Source organism: Hyposmocoma kahamanoa, unplaced genomic scaffold, assembly GCF_003589595.1.
Source record: "Hyposmocoma kahamanoa isolate Upper Pololo Valley unplaced genomic scaffold, ASM358959v1 86, whole genome shotgun sequence".
Taxonomy (NCBI): Eukaryota; Metazoa; Arthropoda; class Insecta; order Lepidoptera; family Cosmopterigidae; genus Hyposmocoma; species Hyposmocoma kahamanoa.
In genome coordinates, this window is record NW_020654289.1 from 7,933,493 (window position 1) to 7,961,148 (window position 27,656).

Consider the following 27,656-nt stretch of genomic DNA (forward strand, 5'->3'; position numbering starts at 1 on the left):
TTTTTGGTGCGGCTATCAGTTTTGCTCTCCAAAACAGTACAATAAGGCTTTTTCTAGGATTTTAGAGAATTTGCAAGAAAGAATGACACAACCATACCATACAAAGCGAAAATGGCGGACTGGGCTCAAATAGGTCTTTCGAGACCCATATTTGGTACGCGTCTGACGCTAACTAACCACTTATACTGTATTTATTGTTCTATGTATATATTAATCTATAAGGTATGTATTTATGGGTCTTTATAATTCAGGTTATAAAGACCGTAAATAAATAAAAGGAGTTTCAGTGTATTTAATTTACGGGGTGCACGAAAGGAGCCTCCACGCAATACGTACCAATCCTTTTCTGTATGTCTAGTGTACCTTGGGCAACAATCGGCGAATACCCTACTCATTTGGCAAAGCCTTTCACCTCCATGACGAGCATTATAGTCTATGCCATAGATACGATAAGCAGAAGATTTATGGAGACCATAATAAATCACTTATCAATGGCTATAAACCGGTAATGTACAGAAGTTACATAATTGTAAGCAAAGATTAGTGTAAACAATGTCGCAGCAGATCGCTGCAATAATAGTTTAATGCTTAGAGCAAAGCAAGCAGCGGTCGAACTATACAAATATTGACATTACGGCGAGGGGCACGGGTGCGGGGCGAAGAGGACTGTGATATACTAATCATTACCTTCGTTTTATAGGTTAGCAAACGCGGTCTGAAATTGATAAGTCGATATTAGTTTATGGAATAAGGTTTTATGTCGACTAGCGCGAAACGCCAAACCATCAATGTCGTAAACTGAAACCATTTCTGTTATCAGTATTAGCTTTCTGCCACCGAATATAGATCGTATATAATTTTCTTTTTAGTAGTGTAATAATTATAAATAGTAAGCGGAAGGCCGCTGAGTCAAAGCAAAATGGAATGTATTGTGCAACTAATAGCTACTTTGCCAGGGGTTTTGCGTTAATTCCCTAACTATTGATAAATATCATTGGTAAACACTCAATATTATCTGCCTGCCTAGCTCATTCCCAATGGGTATAGACTGTCACATCTGTGCACGGTACTACAGTACTGATACTCTTTGTCAAAATGCACTAAAACAAACCACTATCACTACTGATAGTGTTTTGTTTGGAACTTGTGGTTGCAGTGAATATTCTGGTGTATAGATTGAATCGCTGTATACATACATGTTATTTTGATGGAATAACTAAGCTAACAAGCTAAACTTCCCTTCCCTCCTCTCCCCATTTCCTCACTTCCACATGATATCAGGAATTGTAGTAATTGTGGAGAATTGAAAAAACATCATTTAATTACCTAAATGATGTGACATACAAACTCATTCACTCATTCAATTACAATGACAAATATTAGATAAGTAAGCTTACAAAAACGGATGCCAATCGGAGTCGTAACATAAATAATGTATATCAGAACATTTATTCACATTCATGTTGCTTAGTTTTAAAATTTATGTTTTGAAAACATTTAGTAAGCAAGATATACATCAACAATGAAGAATATTGTATTTATTGAGATTTTTTTGTGAAATAACTACAACTTTTGCTATGATTATGAACACAAAGATCCAACACACAGAAAAATTTCGTCTACCCGGTGGGACTTGAACCCGCGTCCGTGCTACACCATAGCGTTGCTCTAACCATCTGAGCCACGGGTCCGGTTACCGAGTAGTCGGAATACTCCAATGTGTTTTTGTTATAGTTCTTTGTATTGATTTTCGGCATTCGTCGCCGCTAGTGACATCTAGTGAGACATTTTTTAATAACCTTCAAAAGTATTTTTTGCATATAGGTTATCAGAAGTATTCAATTATAACATACGTATGGATACACAATTGCTATTAGAGTTACGATTGAAAGCGATTATTGCTTAAGTTGACGAATTATATTATACAATCCAAAGATTCCCACGAAGCGTTACGCTTCCACATTTATATGGTGAACGGCTATGGAGTGGAATTCCCTGCCTGCAGACTTGTTCCTTGAACGGTATAACTTGGACCGTTTTCAAAGCTAGAGTGAATAGGCATTATTTAGCTGTACATACTCCATCGTCGACTTCATCGTCACTTTCAATCAGGTGAGATGGAAGTCAAATGCGCTCTTATTTTTTAATAAAAAAAAATTGAATCAAGTCATAAAAAAATACAAATTTACCAGATCAAATTAATTTTTCTTAGTGTTCTATCTTTGTATTAATAATTATAACAAACTAGTGGAGTAATTTTACAAAAGTGTAATAACACCGTGACATTCAATAAAATTAAAAATTAAAATACAAATTGGTCCACCATTTGACGCGGTCACCAACGATACTATAGAAGCCCTGGGCAAGGCACATAATATGTTACAAGATACTTACGAAAAACAAATATTTACATGTTCATCTGTTTATGTTGTTATGTGCACCTGTTCTTTATTCAATTTTAAACAATACTATAGTAACTTTAATTGTTCAAAACTAATTCTATAAAATTTTAATTGACGGCTCTCGCTTTGACTCGAAAGTTAAAACAATATTGGGCTATGCAGAAAAATAAATAAAGATCAAGATAGTTTGACATAAGCAGGAGAATTACGTAGAAGATCAAACAGATGATTAACGGCTCTAAATTTAACGCAAATGTCTTATTTCACGGCGTTCATTAGCATCGCCGTGGGCGGCTCTGAACCACTGCGGGCCTTAGTGGATCGTAGCTTCACCCCAATTACACAGGTACCTTGTAATCATGAAGTTCCGACCGTTTAAGGTATTTATGGGATTAAATTTTCCAAAAACATTACAAGACTGTCACTAAATTTAGTCGCATATTAACATCATCGTCTCACGGTGAATATTTCGTATGTGATTTCTTTAAACATTTCCAGGACAATGACAAACACATTAATGTTTGAAGTTATCATTTTAATTAATAAATTATACCTAGCAGTTAAATTAAACCAGCACCTTGTACTGCCACCTTACCTATTTCTACCGCCAAACCGTAATATGAGCATTGCTGACCGGTTTTCAAGGATAATGGTGCTGGTAAAATTACAGGCATATGGGACTTGTTAACTTATGTCTCAGGGTGACGGATACTGTGGCAGTCTTTGCATTTTAAAGCTGTGGCACTGCAACTGTTAAGGACAGGCGAGTCACTTACTACCAGGCGTACGACTTTTTCATTCCGTCACTTGATACCTAGTGAAGGGATGAAGAAATTATTTCAGTCGAACTTTAAATCACAAAGATCTGAGGTGCACTGCCACTGTGCCCATCATGCCTGACATATAAGTCGAAAAGTTAAGTTAGTAGAAAAGTAGTATTAAATTTAGTATGGTGAAGTAAGTTAATTGCAGTGCCCTTACAGAGTTTATGTTGGTATGTAATAATAGCTTTAAGACCTTTTGTACCACATAAAGCAATAAATGATATGATTATGATAATGATTATGAAAGTCCCTAAGCTTGTAATTTCACCAGCACCCTTACTCACATATACCTAGTAATGCTCACATTACAGTTTGGCAGCAGAAATAATTATCAAGGCGGTGGTGATGGCGGTGATACGCGTGGCGCACTATAAGTTTCCGGAATTAATAAAAAAAAATACTATAAATGGTCACAAATTAATTTATTGTTTCTCAAAATATTCTCCGTTAGCGTGCACCTTTTCATACGAATGAACCAATTTTAAAAACATTTATGCCACTTCTCCGTGACAATCTCTGAAACATATTTTTCGTACTCTTCAACAGCCTGGTAATGAAAATCGTTGACCGCGTAACTGGTTCTTAATTTTTGGAAATAAATAAAAGTCACAAGCTGCTAGGCCGGGACTGTACGCGGAATGGCCCATAAGGTCAACGTTGTTCACCTTCAAAAATTCATTGTCTGTCTGGCCGTTTGAGAACTGGCATTATTGTGGTGCGAGATGATACGGCGTTTACGGTTATTTTTACGGAGTTTGTCAATAACTTCCGGCAAACAAGTGGTCGTGTACCAATCACTATTCATGGTACAACGATTTTCCAAAGCAACAGTAGCCACGTGTCCAGTTTTATTTAAAAAAGAAGCTATCATCCGCTTAGAGGCACTTTGCACGCGCGCCACTTTGGTTGGTTGCGGCTCATCTCGAAAGACCCATCCGCTCGATTGCAGCCTTGTTTTAGGATCGTAACTATAAATCCATATTTCGTCACCTGTTACTGTGTCCCACACCAAATTTGACGCCCCTTCGTTGAATCTGGTAAGCATGGCATTACACCAAGTGACGCAATCCGTTTTTTGAGGCTCAGTCAAATTGTGTGGGATCCACCGAGAGCACAGCTTTTTCACACCCAAATGTTTGTGTAGTATCACATATTATATTATCAATATCACACGACCGCGTTTGAATTCTGCAAACCAGCTATAAATAGTCGTCTTGCATGGTGCTTCATCGCTAAAATTAGTTTGAAGCCGAGCGAAGCTCCGCTGAGCTGTTAAATTACGCTTAAAGTCGTAGAAAATCATACTACGAAAATTTTCACGAGCTAAATCCATGGTAATGTAGACAACCAAAACCTAAAATGATGCCACAATGTAAAAACAAGTGACAGTCAGATAAAACAAACTGTATTCTACAGCCAAAGAGTTCCATTTTCAAATGTTGTAATTACCATTTAAATATTCTTTATGTAAGTGGCCAGTTCCGGAAACTTATAGTGCGCCCTATGTACTTCCTTGGACGAACTCTTTTACAAGGAGCTCGCCTGCTACTATACCTATTTCAGATTATTATTACTTTAATAATATATTTATAACAGAATGTAAATCTAGCTTCTACAAAAATCAATAAAAAATAAAGTATGTAAAAATTATGTATTTTATCTAATCTTTCAAAACCGTTTATAAGAATGCTTTGAGAATTCCGTATGTTTTAACATTTTTTTCAAACTGTAGTAGCAGTAGAGCTCCTTCAGAAAGAGTTCGTCCGCAGAAGTACTGCCACCTTTACAGTAATGTGAGCATTACTACGTTCCGGTTTTGAAGGTTAAGGATTGTGGAAATTTGTCAACTTATGTCTGAGGGTGACGGGCGCAGTCAAGGGGCAGTGCCCCTCAGATCTTTGCGTTTTTAAGCTCTGAGTGGCACTGCAACTGCGTCTTGTTCATCCCCTCACTGGTATTATATAAAAAAATAGATACTAAATGTTACCTTAGACAATTAAATTAAATAATAAGTGGTATGATACACAATCAAACAACAAATATAAGTGATGAATGGGATAAATATAATCTACTGCTACCCCGAATATTCGATTCATCACTAATCTTTATAAAAAATTACACTGACAACATAACGATTTCTTTCATTCATAAAAGGACGTCCTTGAATCGACTTGAGCAAGCATAATGCAAAGTTAAGTGTAAAACAATTGCTAAATTGATTGAAGCGAAGATTCCTGACGTTTCGAGGGCGGTGATGCGGCGAGGCGGCAACGGCAATACGTTTTTTTGAGTGAAATCGGTCGACGCATCAGATTCATTCCGCGTGGTTGGCACTGAATGAATATCGAGCGGTGTCATGCGTTCGCTACCTCATCCGTGTAAAGCCGCCTTTACATATGTGCTAGAGCCTGTCAAGAGGCTTTCATGTATCCTTCCAAGTCTGACAATTCTGAGAACGCCTCCAACCCTTTTTTCCATTTATTCTATTTAATTTTTCGTTTCTTATGAAAATCTCTGCAATAGTCCCTTTCATCTTTGGATGTACTCTTTGTAAATATGGTTGCTACGGAAATAAAACGTTTAAATGTTAAGCCCTTAAAGCAATCGACGTTTTATTCTTATTATAGCGAACCATTTCCATGCCAGCCATTCTTAAAATTTAAAGAAAATTTCACGGGTTTTTTGTGACTGTGCCCGTATAAGCCCAACATAACTGACAATTGATATGGTTATGGTTAGTAGTACGTCTATTACATATAAGTTGTTGATCTGTAATGCGATTAAGATTTCTTTTATTGACGTATGTACCAGTGTGGCAATCAAGCTATGCGACCATACGCGCCGCATACAAGCGGGTTGATATGTTATATAGGTGTTTCGTTCGTTGTGACGCTTTTAAGAAGAGAAGTGGACTGTATAGAAAGGAATGTCTGGACGGGTTGGCAGGTAAAGGGAGCGCTGAACAACTGAACTATACTACGGTGACCTTAGAGGTGGGTTTCGTGCTCGTATGTTGTCCTTAGCAATGTTCTTCCTCAACTTCCAGCAGACAGCCTAATTAAGGGTCTCCGACAAATGCGGTGAGAGGCGTGGCGGTTGCGCTGGCGCGGTGGCGGTCAGAGGAAACTACCAGTTACGATAATGATCACTTGATTTAACATATCACATTTAAGTACAATACAGCAAACACAGTAAAATACAAGCAGTATTTCACACATGGCAAAAGACTACGCAAAGTGCGTTAAGTCTTTAAATATAGCGGTGAATCCACAGAGGAAGGTTAGTTGTAGACTATCTCAACTAAGAATAGTAGTTTAGTTGCAGCAGGTTAAAAAGGACAGCAATAATATAATTTTAAAGGAAATGAGGGTAGGTAAACTTAGGCGCCGTCTAACCTTAGATTTCGCGAAAAACGTCTTTTCGTATAATTTTCAGTCAGTCTGTTATGTCTTTTAATTTTTAATTACTTTGTCGTGTCCAACAATCACTATTTTCTTATTGTCATATTACATTAATTCATTCTTTATATAATATATGTGAATGAATTCTCCTGCCCGTTTTCGGCCACGGCAACTGCTTCTGCTCTCACACCCAATCTTATTAGTAAAGATCCGTGCGCACAGGGGGCACGTAAGCACACCGTCAATGTAATGGTAGCTGATCGCCTCAGGTGGTCGGGCTTTCTTTTCTTTTTTATATCTAAGGAGTTGTTCGCCATGATTTCGCTTGCTCCCCTTGAGTTCCGAATAAAAGATGCGCTTTGCCACTCACCCCTCTGCCATCCTTGATATGTGGCCGCCCCAACGAAATTGTCGCCGCATAAGATATACCTCGATTCCACCTACCTTAACTCTTCGCAAAACTTCCGTCAAATCATAACGCATGTATATATAAAACGACGAGAACTATATATTTTCTATGCCAAATTTTGCTGACACTTACAGCGCAGGTTCTTCTTTTTTTTAAATACCAGCTGTCATTTATGTTCTGATTATTTGCTACTTTCTTACTGTACCATTTTATTATTTATTGGTCTCATTATTTCTATCTGTATCAATCCTCTTAATCTCATGCTAACCTTTTAGTTTATCCTGCGGAAGGTTTCGTGGCCCATTTTCGGCAAAATGATCGATATCATCACTCGGTGAAACGTAATTTTTTTTTTTATCTGCATGACTCTACATGACTTATTGACATTTAAATGAATGACGCTATTAGTTGAAAGGAAATTTTTAATTGATTTATTTAGTAGTAAAACGGAAAATGAATATCAAAAAGGCCGTGTTACTTGGTACCGAGAAAAACCGTTCTGAAAATATACTTGACATTTACGACTTGACGTAAACCAAGTTGAAAGGCATTGTATTGCGTGAATTTCCAGCTTACTGATATCTGAAAGAGTTTTTTAACAGTCCTTGCCACCGTTCCTATTATTGACATTCAATAGTTGGTTTCACATTTTATTATGCATTGGAATCTCAAACACAGTGAACCTAATATCCGCGGCGGCAGCGGCAAAGAATACTAATCCGCCGGGTGAAATGCCGGGCACGCCGTCCGCCCGCGGACGACCCCCAGCGCACGCGCCGTTGTCGCTAGTTGATGAAAATAAAAATAAACCGATGAACAATGTTGCAAAACTACTCATTCAGATAAAAGAAGCTCTCAACAGTTTTAATGTTATAGTTTGTTAAACATTGCCGAGGTAGTTATGCTTCAAAACAAGCTATAACGGTGAAAAGAGAATTAAAAATGACGAGTTTAAACAGGTTATTGCTTTTTATATAAATGGACCCAACTAATTTCAATCTAAACTCAAACGACGCTTCATTTCCGTATCTTAAACGAAATATAATAAAATCAAAAAACCAGTACAAACGAAGCGAATTAAACATTAAAACATTCATAAATATCGACAACTCATGGAGCCCTTACGCCGCGTTCCGCTGTACTGTAATTGAACCTCACTTGAAAGCTAAATTACTTCCAATAATAAGCCGCTACGCTGCTCCGCCTTCTCCACGGCTGCATACGCATGATACGCCTTTAAACAACACTCTGACTATATTCACATTAACATGTTCCCTCCAACTTTTTATCAAACCCACGCCAAACTCCTCATCTCTTTTTTGTTCCTGCTCTAGACTCGCAATGGAATGTGTTTTTAGAGACATCCTCATTCGGTAAGCCCGTGTTTTTGTTTCGCTTCGCAGTAACGTATGTATCGTTGCTAGGTCTATAAGAGAATATTTTAGTGCAATTTTGCGGATTGCTTATATTCCATCTAATACAATTTTGTAAAGGCACACCTAGGCAATATGTTTACTGGCTGAAAATGAAAAGGGATTTTGTAAGCTTTAGAGTTTGTGGAGCGAATGACAAAAGAAAATTGCGGATTTATTCTCCATTGTGTTTGCAATAGAGCGCATTATATAAATGTATAGGTTCCTCTAATTAATATTTATAAGGAATTCCGTTCAACTTGACATAACAACCTAATCATTCGTTCAATATCTCTAACTAGAAGCACCTGTACGTTATTAATGAATTTTATGATTTTCAAATAACTTATGAATTTCTTTCACAAAGTCTTCAACTTTGATCTTCGCGATTCAATAAGAAATTGCTCGTTATAAGTAAAAAGAATCTGATTTCTACAATTATTTTGATAGGATTTAACATTGGCGTTTATTTCGAGAGGCTTTGAATCGTCCCCAGCGTCGTTTCGTCTAATATTTAACGCGTCCCAGATACCCAATATTTGAGAGCCTGCTTTGACAGCGTTTGTCTTTACTCTCCATTCATTACAGATACCCGATACCAAATCAATATGATTTTAAAGGCGCTGGTGGACAGTAGCCACGAGATTAGAAAGTTCTACTAGTATTTGTTCACAAAATGGATTATTTGTTTTTGTACTTTGCCGTTTGTAATTTGCGTAGCACCTACAAAGTTCTGATTTTGTTTCAAACCGACCAAACAAGTTGGTGTCTTTGTAGATAAGGATTTATAGTTATTTAGTTCAGCTTGATGTCAATGGTTTTAATACCGCTATACATCCTTTTTAACCGACTTCAAAAAAGGGAAAACTTCTCACTTTTATTATTTTTGTGTTTATGTTACGCGATTACTACGTCATTTGTGAACCGCTTTTGATAATTATTTTTTTGTTGGAAAGAAAGTACTTCAGTGGAAGCCAACTTAGTGGCAAATTAGGGAATGAATCCGGTTTTTTCGATTTCATCTACTTTCCGTTAACCGATTTCAATTAAACTTGGCAAATAGACATCATTCCAACAAACTTGATCGTTTTTTTTAATAAAAAAGTCATAGTTACTTTCCTCATAGAGTCTCAATTTTAAATTAACATTAAATTTTCTCAAAGCACTGAAGTTGCTCTCTTTTGTTTTATCTGCAGGACAGCCCCCACGAAAGCACCTATAATTTATATAAATTTATAACGCTGTTTCCAGACCTGTGTTGGCTAAATTGCGACCAAATTCTATACACAATATGAACACATTGTTCTTTATTTTTATTTCCAGGTCACATAAAGTCCGAGATACACAAAGTTAACGAGTCGTACAGAGTCAGTCGAGCGGTGGATGGCTACCAGTTTAATATCCCTACCGGTAAACACACCCTAATCGAGTGTTGGGTTTTTGAAAATGCAAAATAAAAGTATCCTAAGCAAACGACGGCTGCTATGATCCTTGTCTCAATCTAACCAATGCCTGATGAGTGAAGGCGATAAACGCCTTCTCTTGATCTGATTACGTGTTGAGCCGCTACAATACAGCTTCGTTATAGATAATAGTTACTCGCTATTATTGAAGGTAAAGTGTCCACCTCATGTGGATAAACAAAGACTCTCCGGCTAAAAATAGCAGTACGTGGTTGTGTAATGTTTACTGATGTTGTTTTGCAGTTTCTTTTCTACTCACGTTTTTGTTCTAATATTGGACAGACGAAGTTTATTTACTCGTTTATTAAAGTTAAGTTTGGGGTGCACGAAAGGCCTCTATGTACGAGGTCCCACCCTTCCTGTACGTTTGGCGAGTCCCGAACAACCCTCGGCGAGTACCTTATACCGATTGGCAAATCCTTTCAACACGATAGCAAGCGTTATAGTCTATGCTATCAATACCAGAAGGTTAAAAGTTTAATCCAACTGACCTCCACTACTGATGGACGCCGTGGTGACGACCCAGATGCATTGCAGCAGCAGTGACAGCAGCATCTTATTTGCCATGGTGACGGTCTTCATCTCACGGCTTCCATTTGACCCACGCTAAGTGGCTCGCTACCATCTTCTTATAACACTCCAGTTCACATTTTTTCACTGTCCCACATCTGAAAATAAAACAAATACGTTCAAATATTTTTAACGGACTTCAAAAAAAAAGGAGGAGGTTCTCAATTCGTCTTTTTTTTTTGTATGTACATATGTTCCGCGATAACGCTTTTGTGAATGGTTTTTTGTTCGAAAGAGGATACCTCAGTAGTGGTCTCATTTATCAAATTGAAGAAATTATTCCACCTCTAAGGGTAGCAAACTAAGGGATGAATCCGGTTTAGCGCACTTTCCGGTAACCGATTTCAACAAAACTTGGCAAATAGATGTAAATCCACGAAATGTCGAGGTCTTTTTTTTAGTACTTTGTACTGATAAATTACATCAAGCACTGCTACGAGAATAAAATGTTAAATAGTATTATGTAATTCCGATATCGTTATACCTACAACCAAATCATGACCGTAATTACAAAATTACAGTTAGGTACCAGGTGTTTCAGATCAAGTCCGATTAAGCAAACAGTTGCGCTAATCGGCGAGCTGGCGTGCCGATTGTCCCCGCACAAGAGCCATCAGCCCGTCACATTACAGACGTGATGCGATCAAGAGCTGCGACATCTTCGACCGCAAGCTGATTGCCGCCACTACACACAACCTAATTGACAACACTGCCTCTACCCGCACTCGCCCCCAACACTAATGGTCTGACGCTGATTTAGAGAATTTAAACAAGAACTAAAATAACAACAATTCGTATGTACCCTTGGTATAATACAGCTACAATAAAATTTCACACTATATGTGAATTTATATCTCTCCTATTGAAGCATAATAAAATTATCGACAAATTTTGTTTGTAAAATTTTTAAACTACACTCGTAAAAAAGTGTAAAAGGTTGTAATTTTCCAGATGTGGCCAGAGTGTGAAATTAAGTAATCAGTAAACAATAAATACCACCTAATAGTAAATCATAATAACATTTCGTAAACATTCCGCTCCGAAATAAACGATCCAAAACGAAGGCATCACAAAACAATAAACCTAGCATATTTGTACATTCGAAACAGAACTTTACCTGCCCATAACATTATCGGCGCCATAAAGATCGTGCTTGCTCCGAATTCGTATAGCAAATGCTCGCAATTTACTTTATTGCAGTCGACGTATCGCCGCCAATGTACATGGATCCAGCCACTGGCACATAAATTCCCTTGTGCTCCTGATTTTCTCAAATCAAGAGAGGGGAAGTAGGTCTAAGTTAGCTGGTATTAGGTATAGGTTTCATGGTAGATCGTTCCGCGACATTTTTTTTCAAGCCAAATTCGCTGCACGAGACCTCTATTTGTCAAACATGCCACCCGGGACCCGTTAGTTGAATACAGGGTGTCAGCATTGTTTCGGATCAAAATAAGAGTTTTCCAAATATGGTGACGTAGCCAATGTTTTGAAAAAACGTTTTTTTTTTTAAATTGCCACCATTTCCTTAATTCATTTTGTTCATCTGATTAAAGAATTACAAGAACATTTTATTATACCAGGTTACAAGTCCCAAGTATTTCGAAAAATCAGCAAGCTAGAACGGTATATCTTGTGATTTCGGAGAAATGAATTTTTGATAATTTATTTGCCAGTTTACTGCCATTTATTCAAAATGTTCGCTAAACGAAAAGTCTTATTAGTTACTTTTAAGAAAGATAAGATGAACGATTTCGTAGGTCGCGGAGAACTGAAACAAACTCTTCCAAGACGAGAACCGAACAAGCGCAAAACAATACTAGTTAAGAGACAGCTGCTGCAGTAAATCTTTGAGTTTTTATTACTTTCAAAGTGCTTCCCCTAATTGGCAAGTGACTGCTTATTGGAGCCTCTGAGATCGTTTTATATAGACTCATTAAAATAGAGCAATTAAAACTTTGAAAGCTTGTGAGAATTAATGAGAACAACTATTCAAGGCTAGGCCAGACGCCCAAATGGTTATTTGCAATGACTGAGAATATTACTACGAATTCCATGAACTAGTCAAAGTCGGAATAGTCGTTGGCAACTGTCCACAGAAAAATAAATTAATCTTCAAATACAGATAACAGCATAGAATAAGCCTTACTGATTTAGTCCATACTGTTCTAGAATCTGAGGACCGTATTCATTTCTTGCATAAATAAAAAAGCAAATTTCTTAGGAACGATAATTTTACGACACTCTCTTTTTCAGAAGAGTTCAAGTAGCGGAACGATGACGATATTTGTTACGAAGGCATTTCAAGTTATTAAAACATCTACATTGTCTATGTATACTGGTCAATTCCGGATTTTCCCTTAGCACAAATTTCAGCACGTGGGTACAAAACCCTATCATTGAAGTGGTCGTGAGCACGGCCTCCAGGGACAATCCCCGCACCCCGCTCTCCTCACCCGGTGACCCCTCAATCCCGGCCTAATCTCTATCCAGATTACACAGCGCTCCTATTTGTACATTAAGTGGGCCCCCCATTAGTTTCAAGAGCTCGTGATTAAATCGAACCGTGAGTGAATTTAACGCTAATCTCGATGAATTATTAGTTCAGCCCAATGTTATTGGTAAAGGGATCTTTGCGTTCAGCGCTCTGAAAGGTCGTCGTAAGGAAAAGGTCGCGTCATTCACGCCAGCTACCTGGAAAAGGTGAAACTCACCATGTCGCTTACTTTTTGGAAGATGACTATCCATAATATTTTAGGTTGGCTTTACACATGTTTCGCGGATTACATATGTGTATACCCACTACATACTTGTTTTATACAAGCGAATCAAACCATCAAATAAAATCGGTGAGGACCACTATCTCTAGTTGCGGTTGCGCGTTGGTACGTCGGTAACGCCGAAAACTAAAACCTAAATTGTTTGTTCCAAATCGAACGTGTGATTCAATTCTTTACACACAAACCAAATTAAATCAAGCCGGTATTCGAATCAGGAATTCCTCATCGGCATGTTCGTTTCACAGCCACTAAACTTAATATTGCCGACACGGGTCCCAATACCCTCGGAATGCTGCCAAAGCGCGATTATCGTCGTCGCCAGTCGGTCTCCGATCGCCAATCGCCACTTGGCACACTCCATGTACCGATCGTCTTTTATTTTCATTCGTACGCCAGAATTTATTAAGTTCCCAAACTAAATAACTTGCATTTATTACGCTCAAAGAGCTGTAAAGAAACTTAATGATTCGATGTTCGCCGCTTATCATTGCTCTTTTACTCTTTCTCATTTTCGTTTCCTCATTATTGGGTTTTATTTTATATTAAGAGCTACGAGATTTTCTGCGCTTACGAAGAAATGACCAAAAACTTCCTGTAACTTCAATTTTTACTTTGCTTCTTAAAGTAAGCGAATATAAAAAAAAGTATTAGAAATTGGGGTGCAATTGCATGACTCTCTGACCTTGGAAAAAATACGCCAAATACAAAACTACGTTAATACAATCTTTATATCCCCGGAGAACACTACACTTATACGTTTCGCTAGCGTTCATTAAACAGTGGAGTGCCTCAAGGCGCTGTAATGGGGCCGCCACTTCTCCCCCTTGTTATCTCATGCGATGCCTCCTTTGTCGCGGTCGTGTACTGTGCGCTATGTCGCGGGCACACCTCGCCCACATCTGTTCTGCACTAGCCGCCGCTGCTGGAGCCCACCTGCAGTGATCATTAGGCCCGCACGAACACCGCACTGTTTGTACAATTAGTTCAACAGAACAGTTTTAAGTACTGTTTCTAACTTATGGGACTGTTTCTGTTTCAGATTTAAGTTCATCGTGTTCAAACCAGTTAGTTCACATGGGTTGCCACTGATTTGTTACGGTATCTTGCAGTTTGATATTTACTTCACATTTTAATCTATTTTGACTCCGAAACCAAATAGGCTGTTTTCTCTGTGCGGTTAACAAGCTAGAATTCATTTGTTTGATCTCATGGTACTATATTCAGACTTGTGTTGGAATAAATAGTTTGTGCACTATGTTTCGTAAAATACGACATTTTCCAGTCAAACTGACAATAAGCATAATGCTAATAGAGTTTATTTATAAATTTGGCACCTGTTTCCATCTCAGTGACCGCTGCATAAAGCATTACCCTGAAACAAACAACCAAGAGTTTCGCCAAAAGATAAAATAAATAATTTCCCAGGCGCGATAGAAAAGACTGATGTCAATAATTTATTATTTTCGTTTCCTTTTAAAGCGATGCCATTAGCGTGCCGTCGAGCGCTCCCTCTCGTCCCCGAATTTTCCACTTTTAAAGGGAATTTTGTAGAACAACCTTTGCCGTGAGACGTCTAAATTTTATCTCGCATTAAGTAAATCGCTCTTTTTTCGAATGGCGCTTATCAAGTCACACAGAGAAGGTGGTAATGGGCCAACAGTGTCATAAACTGACGTCGTCTTCAAATCGAATCACCCCCACAGTCGCTTTCATTTCTAAAGGCAAACGAAATCATATTTGATTCCCAGAACGTTATTTGATTCATCTAACGATATTCGAATTAGTGTTGCAATTCATTGGGCTCGAAACGACGTGACTTAGACCAGCACGGTACTCCGCCATCCTTTAATTGTATTGTTTTAAATATTTAATGAAAGACCTTTGTTAAAACCACAGTAAAGGATTTGCACAAAAGTCGGTTGTTTTTAAACGAAACATATAAATTTTATTCACGCAAGGGCCATTAATGTCGCTGTTTGTACAACGCGACACTTTTACTCAAAAAATGCGCTACAATTTTCGGTCACGATTTCTGCCGCCACCGCGAAACCGAAATACTAATGTTGGATCTGCGTTAAAAGCGCAGGAAGTGACTCTAATGACGCTGGCGTACAAAGGTTATCCATCGGCTGGAAAGGTCCCGGTGCGTAACAGCGCTCTAGTGCTTCTTATAAAACGTCGATTACCGTTCAAGCGTCGCCATTGTACTAAACCCTAAAATGGCCCGAGGCTGTCGCTAGTGCGTGGGACCATTATCGCGGGGTCTTTTTGTCCCGGTCCCTTTTTTGCTCCCGTCCCGTGTAAGACAGATAGCGAATGGGTAATAATTGGAGCTTAAAACCTTTTTTGTTGGCATCGTTTTGGATTTTAATGCGATTTAGGTTCTCTGCCGAGCTCTGTGATTTCATTTTGCGAGTCATTAGCTGGTATCAATTTTAAAACGGGGTCGATTTTATGAATTTGATTATTGCTCATTTCAGGGTGTTGCTGCGAACCAATACCGATTTGTTTTACAATTCAAATTTCCCGAACAATCCTCAGAAATTGTGAATTAAATTGAGAAAAGTAAATGACACTCTTGTTGATTTTAAGAACCAATCATAAATTAAAGGATTTTGTCGATTGTTTTTGAAAAATATAAGTAAATGTTGCAAGTAAATGTAAGAGCAGCAACATAAAGATCGCGCAGAGATAGGACGTCATCATCCAAAAAAAGAGAACAACGAAATTCGAAAATCTGGACCCTCGCTTATCTCAAATGAAGTAAGGCCCATTGTTAAACGGGATTAAAGAGATCTCTTAAATTCAGGCGAATCTTTTTTTTTTGCTATTTCCATAGAACTGCTGGAAATATGTGTAAACAGGAGGCAGTGTTCCTCATTACGGGCCGAGCATGAAATTAATTTACGACTTAATACAATGGCGCGCAATTTCTGGCCGCGGCTGAAAAGGCAGGCCCCAACGATCCTTACTCATAATATTACCTGAAATAAGGGCTCAACATATATACATGAACCAAATTTAAAAGAATAAATATTTAATGCAAATTTTAAATTAGAGAGCTTTGTTTAAGGTGCAGATTTTCAGGATTGATAAACCGTCAAATTAACTGCACCCAATCACTTTGGCATGGATACTAGTACATTTTGTTATGTTGATGACAAATATACGTAAAAGGAAACGAAAATTATACAAAGAGTAAAATAAGAATGATGGACACTTTCTATCAGGAAATATATCAAAGAAAAATGCTTTTCTTTGTATTCACAAAACAAATTCTCAGCAAACGAGTTGTATAAAGTACTGACTTCCCTGACAAACGGTCATTGTAGGTATATTTGAAAATTGAAATGAGTTATCTTGTTTTGTGTACTTTGGAGCTCGTGGCGAAGTTCAAGAAAGTACTCGTGTTTTCAATTTTTGTAAAAGACTGTATGGATACAGAATTAAGCACACAATCACATACCACATACATAACAATACTACGCAACGACAGATTACCGACGTTTATGTTGTCTATGCAATTGTCCATTTACCGGTTTAGTTTCTCTATATTTGTTGTCAATGCACTCTTCATTGGTCGTATGCTACGGCTTTTATTTTTTACCGTTTTTAAAAAGGTGGAGGTTCTCAATTCGTCTGTACAGTTTTTTATGTGTATATTACGTGCTTACTCCGACATTTCTGATCTGATTTCAATGGCTTTTTTTGTTACCTGAGCAGCAGTCCCATTCAAATTTAAAGAAAGTATTCTATCTCTGAGGGTAGCAAATTAGGGGATGAACCCGATTTCAAAAAAATTTACATATAGATGTAATTCCAATGAAAACAAAATGTAGGTGACCTAGTGCAGATCCGATGGTAGAAATGCAGACAGATAAGAGGAACTCCTTAACAGTGTAGTACAGCAGCTACTTTGTGTTTGAGCTATATGACTGATTCGCTTTGACGAGGACTTCCATTATGCATTTCAGTCATCGTCGAGAAGACCACGGTAATAACACAGCGAAAGGAAGAAAACTTTTATGTTTTTTTTTATACAAATAAGATAGATACACACTTTTTGGGTTATTTCTTTTTTATATTAGCTTTGATGTCAAAAAATCCTGAATTCAAAAGAGCCAGCAGGTGCCCGTAGCTTGCGCTGCGGCGGATAAACAACTCGCCGAAATCTTGAGACGGCTGTTAAATAAAATTTAGAGCCTCGCGAGCCCCGCCCGCGGTGATTCACAATTTTTTTTTCATCCCCCGCCTGCGCGCTATTTTATCTTTATCAAGTGATCATAACATTTTGGGAATGCTTTGCCGAGATTCAATTTTGTTTTTGCTCTAACTAAATTTTTGAGTAAATTACAAAGTAATAACACAGACTGTCATTTCTGTGCCAGTATTTTTTTCCTTTTCGTTGTAATATACCAAAAGGCCAAGGATTGTATGTACAATCAGCACCAAATGTCTTTATAGTCAAAGTTTCTAATACTTTTGGAGGACTGTGGTAACAGGTGGTGCGGGCGCGTTGTTCGATAATATTGTTGCTATCTCTATAAGCCGTTACACTAGTACAGACGTGTGAGCGAGACAGCACTTGTTTGGAAACATTTTGCAGTTTAATGGCCAGTCAAATAATATGGTAAATTTATAGATAAAACTTTGTGTTGTTTAGGATTTCATTATTTTTCCCAAAGGTATAGTGTTACAAAATATCAAAAATATTATATAGAAAATAGTTTGTTTTCTTAGATACAGCTTGAAGTTTGAGTTCAACATGTAAATTTGTAATTCTTTTATAATATAAACTCTGTATGCCATAGACATACACATAGACAACCACAAGCTACACCCAAACTCACGAGAGAAATAGATGTAGGCCTTACAAATATTTGTCCCGGAACGGGAATCGAACCCGAGACCTCTTAATGGCAGTCAAGCATGGTAACCGGTCGGGCGCGGAGGTAGTTAATAAATAGCTTAGAATTTTATTTATAATAACATTATATAGAAGTTTCTAGGTCGTGAATACAAAATGTCATTGAGATTAATTATCAGTATCCAAATTTGACCAAACTATGTTTGCATCAACACCAATTGTGAGTCCAATCTAATACACCTACGATTTGCCAATGATATAGTTCTTATGGCTGAGACCTTGGGAGACCTGAACACAATGCTCGAAGATCTCAGTAGTGTTTCCCGAAGAGTGGGTCTTATGATGAACATGGACAAGACGAAGATCATGTCGAACGTCCATGTTGTACCCGCTCTAGTTAAAATTGGGAGCATTACACTCGAAGTTGTTGACCATTATGTATACCTGGGGCAGACAGTCCAATTAGGTAAGTCCAACTTTGAGAAAGAGATCGAATCCAGCTCGGATGGGCAGCGTTCGGGAAAGTACAAAATATCTTTGCGTCCATATTACCTCAGTGTCTTAAGACGAAAGTCTTTGACCAGTGTGTGTTGCTAGTGATCACATATGGATCAGAAACGTGGTCCCTCATAAGAAGGCTCATGGTCACTCAGCGGGTAATGGAGAGAGCGATGCTCGGTATTTCTTTACGTGATATAATCAGAAATGAGGAAATCCGTAGGCGAACTAAGGTAACCGACGTAGCTCGAAGAATTGCTCAGCTGAAGTGGCAGTGGGCGGGGCATATAGCTAGGAAAACCGACGGCCGTTGGGGCGGAAAGGTTCTTCAATGGCGACCGCGCACCGGACGACGCTCAGTGGGTAGGCTCACCAGGTGGACCAACGATCTGGTAAAGGTCGCGGGCAGCCGACAGATGCGGGCAGCGTAGGACCGATGGTCGTGGAGATCGTTGGGGGAGGTCTATGCCCAGCAGTGGATGTCATATGGCTGAGTGATGATGATGATGAAGAATCCGCCACAGACGACTTGATACCTTTTCGTCACGTACATAAAACCGCACAGCTCACTCGCATAGATTCTTTGGCTTTCTTGATGCATTCCTTTGCTTGAAATTAAATTCTTTATTTTTAATTTGCATTTTTTAGATAACCATTAATTTATAACTATTAGTTATTTTATTGTTAAATATAGAAAATCTATTTTTAAGCTGTAATACAATGAAATTTGCCCAAAAAACGCCTAAAATACTGGTATAAAATACATTTACTTAGTTTAGGCATCGCAATAACATATTAGATGCCAATATTAAAATGTATAGCTTTACTATGAAGAATGTATAATTTAGATTGCCTTCTTAATTCTAATTTGAATACTAAAATAGCTTTACTTACATTTGTTTTACTTGTATTGTATTAGATTAAGTTATATTGAGGTAAATTTATCTTTACCTTTATTCCAAAGTGCGTCGACACGCGACAGATGTGCGGCCAACTTAACCTAGCCTAAAGTACGCCATACATACAAGGGATATAAATCCTACGGCATTGCGGCGAAGCCCCTTTCGTGCCCCCTTTTCAAGCACTTACGGCTTAGCTAAGGATTAAGATTGCTATTAACTTCTAATCAGTGAATTGTAGAAATTTGGTCCGAAATGGTATCACACAAGGTACAGATGACTATTGTCTACTCTCAAGGTGCAACAGAGCCCGAGATTGGATTCTATTTTAATTTAATTATCTTCACCAAAGAACCAACCCCGGTATCCCACAATAATCGCATTTGGGGTCATTCGGGCTCCATTGCAACTTGAAACCCAATCTGGATTCAGATGCTACAAACCCAATTAATGCAGAAGATTTTGAGAGATATCTCAAGATTTTAGAGACGTCACAGCCAGTAGACTTTAAACCGGGTTTGGAATAGATTTATTATATGTTATGACGAATTACCACGATCAAATTGAGTTCAAGGGTACCATTAACCGACAAGCATGTTGGAAAGCACTGTCGCGTGTTGATGAGGCAAAAGGTAGTGGGCCGTCCGGGATTTCGCTAGAAGGATGGAGTCGCCAAAGATCTGAAGGAGCTGAATGTGCCCAAATGGTCGGAATTGGCACAAGACCGAAGAAAGAAATGGTGTAGTTTGGTGTCGGAAGCCAAAATCCACTTCCAGTGGCTGAGGCATGGAAGTGATTATATAGGTTTTGCTCAACGTAACAAATTAAATCCTTTTTTCAAACTATATATCTACTTAAATAGACAATAAGGCTCTTTGGAAGAGAACAAACTTGACCGTGTCCTCAATAAGTAGAATACATAATGTAATTTCTGTGAAAAACAAACGTGTCGCTTTATATAAAAGTTTTACCATGTTCCCAGCCCAATATTGCGGACTTTTTTGGAATCGAAACTTGATCGCACGCGACATGTATCTACTTGCAAGTTTATAGAGGACAATCGATCGTATAATCGAATATGAATTCATTTTAAATGGGTTAAGGTTTTGAGTGCAATAGAGAACAGAAGGGGCAAAATGTTTAGATATAGGAAAACCAAGAACGATGTATAGTGTACATATAATGATGAGGATCAAAGTGAGCAGCTGTCAAGGAACTGGTTATGAACCGTGTGGAATAGAGACTACACCGACAAGAACCTGGCTCTTAAATAGGATAATTATGAACTTAGATTTGTTATAAAGTTGTGAATGAGGAAGACTATAGACTGCATGTATATTATTAGAGTATTCTTATCTGTTCTTGGCGTATTCTTTTTTATATAGGCAGCGAAAAATCCGATAAAACTGGTGGAGTGATTTTGATTTTTGTATGGATAAACAGAGTCCTCGTTTAAAAATGTGGTTAGCAAACACTGTCATTCCTATACCGTAGCCCTGTTTAATAATCGTGTTAACCACGACGCATCACTGAAATGATAATTCAGGCCACATACCAAACTTATAAGTCATTTATTGTCTTTTTAAGAGAAAAAAACGAAACTTTGCCTGAAAAATATTTAATACTTTCTCTGTAATAAATTCTTTGATATGAAAGTTTGTTTAGACGTTTGTAGTCCTTTGGATTAAGCAAATAATTCGCTTTTTATTACTATCTTTTCCGTGTGTTGCAAATATTAATATTTTTATCATTTTTCACGTCAATTGAAAGTTTTAATTTTATTGATTTTGTTTTGTTATTTAAATTTTTGTAGAATTGATATTCAATTATTTTTTGTGAAATTACTCCACTAGTTTGTTATAATTATTAATACAAAGATCGAACACTTAGAAAAATTCTATTCTGTACTTGCCTCGACGGGAAACGGGTTTGAAGTATCTGTATGTATATCTATTATATTTATATCATCATTGGTCACATGTTTGCTTAATATCACTCGAGTTCGTCTTGATGAAAGCCAAACTTTCTTCCAACCAGGCAAGTATGAGTACTGAATACAATCAAGTCACAGCGAAACTGCTTAAGAGTAACTTTAAGTAAGTTACTTAGTTCAAGTGTAACTGTAACCCAGTTGTGGCTTGTACTCGTTACACTAGAATTAAGTCTACGTGTCGGAGCAGGATTGAACTGAACGCAAAATTTGTTTGCATTTGCCTTGCCTATTTCTGCCGCGAAGCAGTAATGTAAGCATTACTGCGTTCCGGTTTGGTAGGGTAAGGTTAGGTAAGGATGAAATTACAGGCACATGGGATTTCTCAACTCATGTCTGAGGGTGACGGCACAGTGGCAGTGCCTCTAACATGTTTGCGATTTAAAGCTCTGAGTGGCACTGCAACTGTTACGGATAGACGTGTCGCTTACCACCAGGCGCACAATTTGTTCGCATTTGCAATTTGCATTTTCTCGATTGTTAAACTTAGCAAATGAAACTATTTTTTCGGATCGAATTGGCGTATATTTATTTTTTATATACGCAATTCAGATTTATAGATTAAGATCGGATTTATAAGTCACATGGCCACGAATGACTTTACCATCTCAGTCACCAATGATCAAAGGACCTGTAACGAGCCTATAGAAAGCGGCATGCGTCATGGTAGGTACCCCACCATGGGATCTGCACGCGGAAGGGCCGTCAGCTATGTATTGGCGGTCGGCAGAGCTGAGGGCCTAAGGGGAGGAGCCACTTCTGGAGCACATTAATCGATGGCGGATAAACATCCGCCGGGTCGTGTTCCGGAAGTGGCAAGAGAGGCTGGAGAAGCCGAGATCTGGCCACTGGATCATCGGAGCGATTCGACCAATCCTGGCAGAATGGGCGGATCGATCCTGGGGAGGCATCTTCTACCACCTTGCGCAGATCCTAACGTAACACGGTGCAGGTACCTGTGCAGGGTGGGACGAGAACCGACGACCGTATACCATCAGTGTGGCTGCGCCGAAGACACGGCCCAGCACACACTGCAGGCATGTCCGGCGTTCGACGAGCAGCGGTTAACCCTGTGTGTGTGGGGCAAGATCTATCCCTGCCGACAGTGGTGCGAATTATGGTCAGCAGCGAGAGGGCGTGGAGTGCGGTGGCCTCCTTCTGCATCGATGTATTGTCGCGGAAGGAGGCAGCGGAGCGGAAGCGAGAGGAAGACCCTTCCTCTCATCTTATGTGCCGCAAACGTTTAGTGCGCAGGCGGCTAGCCTATGCCCGGCAACTGCCGCCCTGACAGTGAACCCTGGGTGGCAAGGCAGGGACTTTGTCACTCACTGTGTAAGGGTTCACAGGTTGGTTGGCGTGCCAAGTATTCCCGGCATGCCACTAACGACGGAGTGGGGACGGTAAAGTCTCCCAGAGGTGGGTCCGCAATCGCGGACAACCGCAGGCGTGGCCGTGCCTCTTAAACCACGTGGCCACATCCCCGTTCCATGCGGAGTCTGGGAATACCCGAGGGTTTTTAGTGAGTAGGAGTCTCACATAACCACGGCACCTCCCCTTGACGCAGTAGTATCCATGACGATTTTCTCCCGAAAAGAAAAATGGTTTAAAAGAAAAAACATTTTCCTCTCAAAATTACTTTCGAGGTTATGAAAATTCAAGCAAACGTTATTTCTGAAAAATGTTATTTCGGACTTCTGATAGGTAACCATTCAAAATCAAAGTCAAATAATCTTTATTTCTTAGGTATGCAAATGAACTTGAAATCGTCATACTAATTAATCTTTACCAATAATAATTCCCCAGAGAAGAATGCTCATTCTTTCAAATTCAAAGAAACTCTGGGGGTAGCTCTTTGTAAATGTACACTTGAATACATTTATCATTACAATATTTAATTTAAAGATCTTACTTAGATCGAGTCTAGCAAGAGCTAAACGGGGCACTACCACGGATTTTTGTCATCCAAGTACGTAGAAACTGTATAATAACCTTTAGTATAAAGTTTTGTTTTACTATAGTTTTAACCTCATAAATGGCAAATTTTGAATATCAATTGGAATCTTATTATAGACGCGTATACATTGCCCCTTGAATATAATAAACTTAACTTTTATTAAAATAACCTTAACTTATCGTATAGTTTTATTAGCCTGTGACCATTCAATTGTGTACCTAAGTACGACCAGTGATATTTCGCAATATCTTCTATATTACGTCGACAGTGGAGGCCTGGTTTTATGTTTTAATAATCAAAGTTTGATACACCTGAAATGGTCCCGAGGGCGGCCGGGAGGCGGCAGACCGGAGCTCCATAAAGGTGTGATTTAGCACCGCCGCTCTAAAACTATTTATCATAAACTTCGCTCTGGGCTCCCAGATATGATGCCAGGTCACCGCCTTGTTGTACGACATACTTTCCAAAACTTTTATTAAACGAACGTCCTTTATTTAAGAAAGACAAAGAAGAGTTTGTTAGAAAATTATATCAACATAATAATAAGTCTTTTATTTGATAATGCGATAAGTGGTCGTTGCTTTACAGTAGAAGGAAAAGATCACAAAATTATTTAAAATTTCGAAAACTTATTTACCACTGGTTACCATTTAATACCCGCTTGTTTAATCAATGTGTTCTGTCCACCATAGCGTATAGTGACATGGACGCTCACGCAGAAGATTGTATACGGGTTGAGATGTGCACAGAGGCCCATGGAGCGCGCCATTCTCGGCATCAGCCTTGTAGACCGAGTTCCAAACGTTGAGATCCGCCGACGGACGAAAGTCCAGGATGCTGGATCTCGGATCATGGAACTCAAATGGGATTGGGCAGGACACATAGCAAGGTGATAACAGGTGGAACAAGATGTCGACTGGTTGGTGACCGAGGATGGGCAAAAGAAGCGTCTGGCGCCCAGTTGTAAGGTGGGTCGACGACATAGAACACGTCGCGGGGCGTCAATGGATGCGGCTAGCACAGAACCGTGGTGGATCGCACAATGTTCGGGAGGCTTATACCCGGCAGTGGGTGAAATCAGGCTGTGGATGATGATGATGATAATTGCCATAAATATCGGAAGATTAATGCGCCTCATTTTTTACCAATCAGTGATGCCATCGACAACGTCATGGATAACTACGGAGACAGGGCCGACATGACGTGATACAAAGCTCGTTCAATATTCGCACAATAGCTTCGCAGATGAGTCATAATCTAATTTATAAGTCAACAAAATAAGGGTACTTATCAAGATTACATGTAAGGAGAATAAAGATATTGACAATATTAACATGAGCGCGTTAACAAAAGTCAGGCGTGGATTAACTAACGCCTTTACTGAAGCGGTAATTGACTCAAAGTTTGCTTATTAGGTGTTTGCAGCAATGTGGCTGGCAGTTGAAGAAACTTTTAATGTAGTTTCGTGTTTTATTAATTTACGTTACTGTGTGCAGGTATGTTTAAGTTTAATTTATATTTAAACATTCGAAAATATTTCCAAAGGTCAATTTATTTGCTTTTAATAAAAAATGAAATGGGGCCGCATTTGTGTATATCGTCACGAAGCAATATGTGCCGAAACTTCGTATATTTTGCTCGCCAGAAAATTATTGCGCTAATGCGGTGGTAATTTTAACGAATTCGTGCGTTTCAATTATTTTTTTATTAACCTATTGTGTCGTATTGCTGGGCAAAGGTCTCCCCCAAAATCCTCCACTGCTCCCTGTCTTTGGCCATTTCCCACTATTCCCTGTCGTCCCACCAACGCCTTCTCGGCCATCCCCGCCGCCGCCTTCAATCCTCGAGCACCCAGGAGTAAGGACGTTCGCCCATTTCTCGGGTTGCATCCGGCTAACGTGACCGGCAAAATCGCCATCAGGCGGATCTTAAGTTTAGACTTCTGGAACTCGATCAGCGACCATGTCTGTGAACCGTATGATAGGATGGGCAGGATGCACATATCGATGAGTTGGCGCTTAAATGACATAGGTTACCTTTCAAGTAGGTACTCTTTCAAGGACCTGTAGCTCTTTCAGGCGTTCTCTATGCGACGACCGATTTCCTGTCATGCCTGTTTTCGAAGTTTGCTTTCAATGAACTATCGTATAATAATCAGGCATATTATTATGGATTACGACACTTTACTTCTATATGTTTCAAACGAATGCTTTTTTTACGTAGACATGGGTTCAAAATTGTGTATAAACCAACACCATTTCGCCAACGCCTAATCAGTCCGAGAACAATAGTTGAAATAAGCAACGCTACTCCGATCACATGATATTTAGCGTGCTAAAACCTTTTAATGTACCACCACTCGAGCGATAATTTTTACGCAATCCGAATATTCGCGACCATAGCCGGTAATGCACACGTGTATCGCATCATTGCGCGAAGATTCGTGACAATAGACGCAGGTGTGGTCCCAGCATTACGCAATGTTAACAGCGTAGCGATATCTACGTACCGTACCTATACACCTGCGTCCCTACTCCCTATAGGTACGACCCATCCACTTTGATTGCACTCACCTTTACAGTGGCAGACTGCGCAAACTCCAGAGCTATTACTTGTAATGAATGCTTTCCGTCCACATAGTCTAACCCTCTAGTAATATCCAACTATCACAAAACTTGTTTCAAGTCTTCATTAACTAAAACATGTCTGTTAGGTACACTTTATGGATGTAGGCACTTGTTTGATAGGTCACAGTGTAAGTTTGCAACTGATTAAAATGCATGGCATTAACGCCCAGCCGCAACTTCGACGACAGTCTCGATCAGCTCTCGACATCGACAATGTGCTTAACGATATAAATTTACCAAAGTTACATTCCATACTTATAGTTTGCGTAAGTTCTTGTTATTGTTAGAAATATAAACATCTAAACTTTTCTAAATAATAACGAAAATGCTTTTATTTTCTAACTGCCTCAGTGGCCGAACGGTTACCATGCCGGACTGCCACGCAGAGGTCCTAGGTTCGATTCCCGGGCCGGGAGAAATATTTGTATGGCCTACATTTATTTCTCTCGTGAGTTTGGGTGTAATTTGTGTTTGTCTATGTATGTGTCCATGGCACCCGCGACACAGGGTTTCCCTAGTGCGGGGCTATGTTGAGTGTGTGCGTTATTATTATTATTATTATTATTATTATTTTGCCAATTTTTGGTAGGTTTCTTCTCATTTTGGTTATAAACCTAAGCAATAAATGTGTAAAATAGTTTAAAAAATAAAAATATAATGATAAACAACGATAATCTCATAACCTCAGGAAAATGTTTGGAACAAACATTTCCAAGCCCGCGCACCGATACCGCAGCGCAAATGGCCTCGAAAAAATAAGCGACGATCGGCCAATACCGAGTACAAAGCTGCAATTATACGAGAAAATAAACAGAAACATACGATGGGTGCGGGGCGAGGCGAGAAACGGGCGTGCGGCGTGTTCTCTCTGCAACTCATTAAATTATCACGGTTGATAATCACGATGAAATTGTACGAATTGATCGCCATTGGGTGTTCCATCCACATCTTGAAGCTCTTTGTTGACGCAAATTGTGCCTTTTAAAAAGCGTAATTGCTTTATTTTCCTCCGTTTTCAATCACAAAAAAAACTAATTTGATTCGCTCGGCTGTGTTAGGGCGACAAAGACTAGATATCCACACGAAAAAGAAATTATCTGCATAAACAACGAAAACAATAAAGAAAGTAAGTTACAGTGAGTTGCAAGATGTGTGGGGCCACCCGCGAAATCAGTAAATCAGTAGGCAAACTTTATAAGGGAAAAATAAGGAAAATTCCGGTTAGACCTATCAGCGGTGGTAATACACGAAGCGTTAAGAAGCGTTTTCGCTGCGTCAAATTAGGGATGATTGATGCGCAAGGCGCGGCGCCGGCGCCGGGCGGAAGCACTAGTGTAGGGCGCGGGCCGCGGCCGAGGGCCTTTTTATTGCCGAATTAATATTCTATTATTACAGGTCAGCCGGTCAACGATGCTGTTTTGTTTCGCCTTTCGGGTCGAGAGATATATCATGTTGTGTGGATTTGTTCATTAGTTGCCTTTAGTGAGGTGAATTATGCGACCTAATCCTTTTGAGTCCATAGAGTTAATTGCTCTATTATATTATTTTGCTTCATATCTGCTG

The 27,656-nt window shown here is 39.1% G+C and overlaps 1 protein-coding gene across 2 annotated transcripts in view; it reads right to left on the bottom strand.

The window, feature by feature from the left end:
- The window catches only part of LOC113234696 (protein sidekick-1-like), a 389,391-nt gene that overhangs the window by 243,402 nt on the left and 118,333 nt on the right, over positions 1-27,656 (bottom strand). For both annotated transcript variants that reach the window (XM_026470138.1, XM_026470137.1), the window contains exon 2: positions 10,403-10,579. In XM_026470138.1, coding sequence (XP_026325923.1) covers positions 10,403-10,493 — 91 coding nt within the window. In that variant the 5' untranslated portion in view covers positions 10,494-10,579. The remainder of the gene's footprint in view (positions 1-10,402; positions 10,580-27,656) is intronic.